The following is a 9,163-nucleotide window of genomic DNA, read 5'->3' as shown; positions in this document are numbered from 1 at the left end:
CAAATTTAACCCAAAAAAGTTTTACGTTAAAAATAACAAATTACAATATTTAAATAAATTAATGCATAATTTATAATGCGAATTTTTTCACGTTCGTTAAGCTGTGCTCTCACGCTAAATCATAAATTAAATTCAATAAAAAATTAACAACTAGATCTAAAATAAACCTAAACTTTTTTTTTTTTTTAAAGTAAACGACATCAAAATGGTTTCGTCGCACGTAATCGCGTGGACCAAATACTAGCAAAGAAAAATTCCCGATCTCGTTTGCTTCTTCTCCCCGCAGTTATTCAGTTTCAAAACCATTCATGTTTCACTAACTATATAACTCCACATAAACTACTCTACTCATTCTTCACAGCAAAATGGGTGTAGGCATTTCAGTACTAATAGCCCTAAAAGCAACACTACTCTTCCTCCTCTTCGCATACCTAAAAAACCTAGGCTTCTCAATTCTATCCCTCCCTTTTCTCTACTCTTCCCTAGTCTCCTTCCTCGTTTCACTCGCATCTCATCCTTCCATCGATCTCCCACTCCTCCTCGGCAAAACCTCTGACGGAACATTCCCGATTTCATCCCTAATTATCTTCAGTCCTTATCTCTACTTCGTTAGACTCTTCTCCGCTGTTCGCAGACGGCGGAGCGGTGAACCGGCTTTTAATGAGGTTTATGACGGGCTTTATGTTGGTGGTTGGCCTTCTTCGCCGGAGAAGTTGCCGCCGGGGGATCCTGCTGTTGTTGATTGTACCTGTGAGTTTCCGAGGTTGAAGGGGTTTACGGGTGGGTTGCCGTATAGGTGTGTTCCTACTTGGGATACTAGGTCTCCCAAACCGGCTGATATTGAATTGGCTGTTAAATGGGCTTGCAGGAAAAGGGATCTTAATAGGCCGGTTTTTGTTCATTGTGCTTATGGTAATTACTTTTCACTTTCACTTTAACCTGTTTTTCATTCAATGAATGCTGTTTATATTTGACCATGGTTTCTTTTTTGGATAGATAAGTGTTGAGTAAATTAGTGGTTATGTTTTTTGTGATGAGTGTGATTGAATGAACCTGGTACCCATGGATTTACAACACTCACACATAATCTAATCAACCACTTGCGCTTGCGCTAGACGATAGCACCGGGTGGAAAATAGACTTAGATGGTTTGAGTATGTAGGGATAAAACATGTAGATTCTGTGGGTGGAAAAATAGGGAGAGAAGTCAAACAACTAGAGGTAGAGGAAGACTTAGAAAAACTATAAGAAAAGTTATCAAGATCTCGAGATTGGTGATTTGGATAGAAACATGATTCTGGATAGAACATTATGACGAAAGTTGATCTATGTTGTTGCATTAATTAATGAATACATTCAGAGCAAACATTCAGAGATGCAGAAGTATGCAGAAAAGTGAACTACTCCGTATTAATATTCTTAGGTTTTTGCATCAGACACATGCACTGAAGTAAGTGCTGACTGACTAGTGCTAGTTGTGGTACTATAATATATTGGACGCTCATTGGTCATATGTGTCCACAGTTAAATTACAATTAGCAAGGATACACACATGAACTCACCCCACACATTGTATCCACAACTTATAATGAGTAGAGTTGTAAACAGTTTATCAGAGCTATAAAATATTCTCAATATAATCTGAGTTAGAAAGTTAATGTTCTATTATTTCATTCCTGTCAAACTATGTTGTCAATAGCGCGCTATCAGCAATAGCAGTTGTTGTGGGCTTGTGGCCACTGGCCACTAACTACAGCCCCCAACCACTATTGCGTCCGCTATAATATGCACTATTAGGGTTTGTGGATAAATTTCTCAACTATTGCGGTTATATGCACTAACTCTTTTTTAATTAGGGTAATTTCAATCCAAGCCGGTGATGTCACGTTCTTTATTTTGTTATGTTCTTGCTGAAAAATCGTTTTTTTCTTCTACTTTTAGTGCGATTATGTTATATTCTTCTTCTCTACTTATGTTTTATCTCTATTTTAAGTTCTTCAACTATTAAGTATGATGGGCGGTCTCTTTAATTGTGTATTTGATCTATTTTTGTTTACTTTGTATACTGAATTTTAGTCTTTGCAATAGTGGTTCTTCAACTATTAAGTTCTGAGATTAACAACATAGTTGCCAAACTAGATTATTAATACTTGCCTATAAGAATATGATATAACTAACATCATTTTGTTTTGTTATCCCTTTCCTTTGTAAAGGTCATGGGAGAAGTGTTGCTGTTATGTGTGCACTGTTAGTAGCACTAGGCATCTCCGAGGATTGGAAGACTGCTGAAAAGCTGATAAAGCAAAAACGGCCTTACATTCGCATGAATGCCCTCCATCGCAAGGCACTCGAAGAATGGTCCGCAGACAGATTGTCCGTGCCAAAGAGTAAAAGATATGGGGGCGGATTAGTTGACTAAATCTGAATGTTTTTGTCAATCACAGTTTGATGGTTTTCCAAACAGTACCGAATGGAAGGAAAAAAAAAAGGTGTAAAAATAGATTCTGCCTGTGCCTCTACTTTCTTAGCATTATTGTTTTCCAATTAATCTAAAACCTGTTCTCTGGTTATTGGCTTCTTCTGCTCGAACATGATAGTGGAAACTCATGAGTTGAACAATGGAATGCTCATATTATGAAAAGCCGGAACACCATAGAAAAGACCGTTTCATCTTGTAATGCCCATGGATAATGATTATGAGTGTAGTTTGTTGCAAGTTATTATGATTTATGTCAACTGATAAACTGTCTGGCTCAAAGCTCATGTTGTTCTTAGCATAAGGCTGAGTTATTGTTTGTTCTGAAATTGCTTATGACACAATGCAAAAACACGTGCAGGGCTGCATGATGTAGAGTCAATTCTATTGTTGTAATATTGTTGTATGATAGTTTGAATGTTCTAAAGATCTTAGTTGGAAAAAATTGAACTCAGTATTTAATTGTTGTGATTACTCTTGTCCAGTGGATGATGGTTAGGCACATATTAGGTTCTTAATTCTTTGTAATATAGTTGTGATTGAAAATTTGAAAATTTTTAAAGCGTATCAATATGAATATGTTTAAAATTAATTTTAATATTAAAAATAAGAGAAAACTAAGTATGAAAATTTATATTGATTTTATTTAGAAATTTAATAAATAATAGTATTTGGATCATTGTACTGGAAAGTTAATTATCTCAATCACTAATTTAAATGAAATTGCGGTGCTATTTATAATAACTAATCATATCTCTAAATAAAAGAAGAAAATTATGTTGATAAATAAATTTTAGTATGTATGCTCATTAACCAAAAAATAAAGAAGTTCATAATCATATAAATAATTTTTTAATTTATACATATCCAGTCAAAGTAATTATAAAGGTGATTTTTAATGAAAAGTAGAAAAATATGATTACTTACATTAAAGAATGAAAGATAAATAAATCTTTTAATATGCTCAGCCAAAGAAAGAGTAACGAGAATTAACAAAACAAAAAAAGTGAAAATTACGTTCATCTTTTCAGGTTCGTTGAAATGATTCTGATATCACATTTAATTTTAGGAATTTCTCTCATAACACACCTCTCAGAAAATTTTAAAATATTATTGAATTTTTTCAAAGATACATTTTCTAACGCACCAATTTTTATTTATTTTCATTAAAATTTAATTTAGAGATATATTTTTAAATTTTTCTAAAATTAATCCGAATGTATATCTGAAAATACAGAAAAAACATACAAGTGAAGCTGATAATAATTGCATCTAAAGCTTCATTAAACATGCAAGTGAAGCTGATAATAGTTGCATCTAAAACTTCATTTCGATTTTTTTAAAATGAATAATAGGGCTTCTGAAATTAGCTCTCGATGACACTAAAAATGGTAGGTAAAGAGGAAAATTATTCCTTGCAAATTGTTCACAGTTGCTCATCCTACTATAAAAGGCCTCAACTTTAATATAGACTAAAGTATAGTCCCATTTTTTCTCTAACTTATCAAAAATATCAGGGTGTTTTGTCGTAATTACCCGTACTAAAATATCAGAAACATCAAAAATTACGGTGCATACTAAAAATTTCAATAAATTATCAAAAATTTCAAAAAATTACTCTGATTTGCTAAAATTTTATGTTTGTTATCAAAATTTTATATTTCCGATGCATACCAAAACTTCTCAAAAATTTATAAATTTCCGGTACCAAAAATTTTAAATTTTTTTATGTTTACTAAAAAATTCCAGAAATTTACAAGTTTCAGATATGAAACCAGAAAGTTGTTATTTCATATTTTTCCTTGATTTTTCTCGAATAACTGAATCAGTAAAATAGAAACCTGACTGAATATATACATATAATAGTTGTCAGGATGTCTGCCTACCTTCGTCTTCCCAGTGATTAAAGCGATCTGTATATGTTGATTTGTATACTTTTGCATCATCAGTACAATTTTGTCTCAAACGATCAAGGACGGGAAGCAGTGGGCAATCAGGTTTCAACTTTACTTGAACCCAATAATTATCGTTGACAAAACCAATCGCAATAATTTTATGCTTGCTCGCATAAATAGGTGGAGCTAAGGCAAGAGGGAAAAATGTGATGTTAAGTCTTTTGGAAAGGGAGACAAAAACGATACTATATCTAGAAGCAATATGGTAATCCATATCAGGAATCGTCATCTATTTATCCCTATCCTGCACACCACAGGAGTCTACTAGTAATACATCCCTAATTGAGAGTGTTGATAAACTTGAGCATCTAACTGCGTTCAAATCATAGGCCACGACTATTCGTCCCATCCAAGTAGAGTTGCAATAGCACATAAACCACAATTTCTGTCGTCACCAACATCAATAATGTCAACGATGTATGGATGTAAGAAAGGTGGGAATTGTGACAAGTAGAGATGTCTTGGAGATTTGGTGGACGATTGGCTGCCCATCACCGTACTTGACGGTTGACTTGCTGTTGGTTTTGTGCGCGATTTCTTCGTAGTCTAACTCCCTTGCGAGCCCTGTGCATTCTCCCACAGGCTACGATCACGATGCATGTTACTCTCTTGAATCTTTTTACTCTTCTCAGCACCCTTCTTTGGCTTGTACTTCACCAGCGGTGGACACAAAGAAGTTGTGGATGAATGTATTAGTTCCCAAACCTTTTTCTTCAACACTCTCTGGCCTACAATATCTAGTGAGCTGAAATATGTCTTCAACTCTTTACACTCTGCTTCTAAATCCCAGTTTGTACCACTCTCATCATAACTGACCTCATGCTCTGCAATGTGCAATTTCATTTAAAATTTATGAATTGAGTCTAAAGGAATAAGATTGTCTAGTATTTATAAAGTGGCAAGTTGACACACACACGGTGACCCATGTGTTGTTCCGATGAAGCAACCACATATTTCTTTGCTAGAACCAACAAATTTCACCTTTTCTAGTTCCTTTCCAATAAGATGTATACAATGTCTTGAGAATGTCATTTTTATGTGAGAACATGAGAATGAATCTGAACCATTATATTTTAAAATACGGTGGAAATTATGTGTCATTTTTTCTCTTTCCTTTATTATTAAAATAAATAATGGAGGAGAGAGAAAAAAAGAATGACATATAATCTCCACAATTTATTTTAAAATCTAATGATTCATATTCATTCACATAAAAATGACATCCTCATATTATACGTTTCATTAAACAGATCTATTAAACATCAAGCTTTCATAAAGACAATAATAAAAAAATACTTGAGATTCATAAAATGACATTATCATTTCATTTTATCGATATAAAAGTCCTGGCTAACATGTAGACTTTTCATCAAACTACCATTATTTTTTAATTTATTAACCAAAATATCATACTTTTCCTTCTTATTACTAAAACACCATGATTTTAAACATTTTTTTATTACTACATGCCCGCCCAATGCTATGGAAGAATTATGTTATTTTATTTTATTTTATTTTTGTTATTTGTTAATTAACTTCAAATTTTCCTTTAGTATAACTTGTAAAATTTTCTGCGAAAATGTACTTATACGGAGCAGATTCTCCAAATACATGATTTAAAAAAAAGATTTTTGTTAATTTTTTTCGCAGAAAAATTTGAGGAAATATCGTAGGAATTAATTTTGTTAAAATATTTGCAGAAAATTTCATATAAATAAATTTTAGAATAAGAATTTGCAAAAAGATGATATTTTAGAATTTATCTAGTAGTTGCGATTCAAAGTAATTTTTTTTTGTTTAAAAAGTTGATATTTTAGAATTATGAGAAAAGTTGATAATTTGATATCTTAATTGAAAAAAGATTATATATTTATAAAAGTTCCGTAACATGTCACCTCTACTTAAATCAACGACTTCCACTTATATCAACTGGGAAATATTATTATTATTAATTATTATTATTATTATTATTATTATTATATTATTATTATTATTATTATTATTATTATTATTATTATTATTATTATTATTATTATTATTATTATTATAGTTATTATTATTATTATTATAGTAATATATTGTTGAATTAATTTTATAATAAATGCATCAATATCAAACCCTGACTAAGTCACATAACGTAAACCCTTTTCTTCTATCTGCCGCCCTATTAGTTTATAAACTCTCGTTCGTCTTCGTCCTCTCTCTGCTAATTCCATCTTCTTCTCTGGTCAATGCAATGCAGGTACTTCTCTCTTCCTTTCACGCTTTCATTCTTCCTTTACCTATCTCTCCATGTTTTGCCGCCTAGTGATGACTAATTGTTCATTTGATTTTCATCTCTTAAATACTGAACATGCTACGTTCCTTTGTTTTCTGAGTACAACCTTTTTTTTTGACGTTGTTAATACTTTATTTTTTAAAATATCTAATCTATATTTACTTGATATCTTTTGGTGATAAATACTAGGCGAAAGTGCAAAACAATAGGTTTCGGAGACAGGCTTTGGCAATTGGAAAGGCTAGAGACAACATTAAGGATGTTGGCAAGGTTTGTGATGGTGTTCAAGACAAGATTCAAAGGTTACCTGTAAGTGGAGAAACACGGGATAGAACAATGAAAAGAAAACATTCCTCGGACACCGTCTTTGGTGGATCCACTAATCGGGAAGTAGAGCCAAAAAGAGTTAAGTATCTAAAGCAAGCTAATGACGCCCGGGAGCAATCTTCAAATGTGAACCAGCCTCATTCATTGATAGGGGCAATCAATCATATGCGTCCAGAATCTTCTGTATCCCATTTATCCCAACGGGTTGGGCAGAGGCCTCAAAAAAATTCTAGCACTCGAAGAGCAAATGGGGTATCACCGCCGGTCTATAATTGTGATGAAATGCCTATGCCATTTGAAGGAGATAGAGGGAGAAACATTTTAAATCAATCTGATTCAAAAGAGTTATCTTCAATGGTTGACATGGTTGATCAACCTCACAAAGGCACCTTTCTGTCCAGTCAAATGGATTTAGAATACAAACTACCATCGTTGTACCGAAGACTATTGTCAGCTTTGATCGATGACGATCAAATTGAAGAAACTGATGGAGATGAAGACATATCTTTTCTGCATGAAATAGACTACACTGAGATAGTTTCTTGTAATGGGAATGTTACCGTTACACGTGACCAAATGTTTATGGAGGATGAACTCATAATGGAGCTAAAAAGTGTCGGCATAGATGCTTACCTTGCTAGATGCCGGACATTTGAGGATCCCATGTTTAATGATGTCCTATTTGCAACTCCTGCTCTTGACAACCATACTGTTTCAACTGTTGATGATATCCGACCACTTGCTCAAAACCCTAAGCAAGATTTTGCACCATCAGGTATTCTATTGTCGTCATGTTTTATTTGTTTTTGATACTCAAATAACGTGAGTTACATGTCATGTTTATCAAGGAAAAAAAACTTATTTATATCTGTTCCGGCCTTGGCTTTTGCAGGTTCATTTCCTTCGAGGGTGCAAAATGTTTTGGAAAATTCAAACAATCAATCCAATCTGGATTTTGCCATGACTGGACCAATACTGAATGGAGGGAGGAAAGGTAAAGTGCTATCTGATGATGTTGGTGCTAGCGCTAATATGGGAGGGAAGAAAGGTAAAGTGCTACCTGTAGGTGCTAGCGCTAGTATGGGGCGGAAGAAACGAGAAATGCTTCTTGATGATGTTGGTGCTAGCGCTAATATGGGAGGGAAGAAAGGTAAAGTGCTACCTGTTGGTGTTAGTGCTAATATGGGAGGGAGGAAAGGTAAAGTGCTACCTGTAGGTGCTAGCGCTAATATGGGACGGAAGAAAGGAGAAATGCTTCTCGATGATGCTGGTGATAGCGCTAATATGGGAGGGAAGAAAGGTAAAGTGCTACCTGTTGGTGTTAGTGCTATTATGGGAGGGAAGAAAGGAGAAATGCTACTTGATGATGTTGGTGCTAGTGATTCTTTGGGAGGGGAGAATGGAAAAGTGCTACTTGATGACGTTGGTGCTAGTGCAACTCTTGGTAATTCGTCCTTGGGTGGAACAAAGAGAAAGAGGAGTAAAAGAGGAACAAACAAGGACACTTCTATGAGAAATCAGGTTAAAAAAGGCGGCCGCTCTGCTGCAAGTAACACAAGGAGTGAGCGTAAAACAAAAGCCAAGGCCAAACCGAAGACAGATGGACTCTCTACTTCTGCAAAAGGATCTCTTGGCAAGTTGGCGGAAAATACTAACTCTAAGCATTATTTGGCTTGTGGCTCTGATCAACTGGTTTCCAGTGGTAACAATAATGTTGGCTCTGTATCACGTGATTATAGTACTAACGATATCGCGATTGAAACTGCCTTGGATTTAACAAACATGCCTGAACTAGACTCCATAGAAGTTGGTGCAGATAAAGACCTGGATTCTTGGTTAAACAATTATATGGATACCTTAGAAGACGATGATGATGCGGATGGCCTAGACATACCGATGGACGATCTGTTCACGATTCTGTGAAGCGAATGCAGGATTAAAGAAATACAGAAAAGAAGAAAAGGGTAGTTCTCAACTGTTCATATGAGAATAGAGCTCTATTGGTTGTAAATATTACTTACATTACAAATAATTTATAATTCTGTTGTTATTTTTTCTAATGGCTTGTAAATTATACCATCCTAAGTACAACATTAGGAAGCCAATTTGTGGTATCCATTGCCCTGT

General features: G+C 34.2%; 2 protein-coding genes across 2 annotated transcripts; both read left to right on the top strand.

The window, feature by feature from the left end:
• Positions 1–207: 207 nt before the first annotated feature.
• Positions 208–2,938, top strand: LOC131642344 (uncharacterized). The gene is made up of 2 exons (XM_058912605.1): positions 208–912; positions 2,214–2,938. Exons 1-2 carry the CDS (start codon positions 366–368, stop codon positions 2,417–2,419), a joined length of 753 nt encoding a protein of 250 aa, XP_058768588.1. The 5' UTR covers positions 208–365; the 3' UTR covers positions 2,420–2,938.
• A 3,729-nt stretch (positions 2,939–6,667) lies between these two features.
• Positions 6,668–9,163, top strand: LOC131645993 (uncharacterized). Its single transcript, XM_058916176.1, has 3 exons — positions 6,668–6,673; positions 6,899–7,811; positions 7,929–9,163. The coding sequence occupies exons 1-3, from the start codon at positions 6,668–6,670 to the stop codon at positions 8,957–8,959; spliced, it is 1,950 nt and encodes a 649-aa protein (XP_058772159.1). The 3' UTR covers positions 8,960–9,163.

This window comes from Vicia villosa, linkage group LG1, assembly GCF_029867415.1.
Source record: "Vicia villosa cultivar HV-30 ecotype Madison, WI linkage group LG1, Vvil1.0, whole genome shotgun sequence".
Lineage (NCBI taxonomy): Eukaryota > Viridiplantae > Streptophyta > Magnoliopsida > Fabales > Fabaceae > Vicia > Vicia villosa.
Note: the sequence above shows the minus strand (reverse complement) of the source record. Positions and strands in the feature narration are given on the sequence as shown.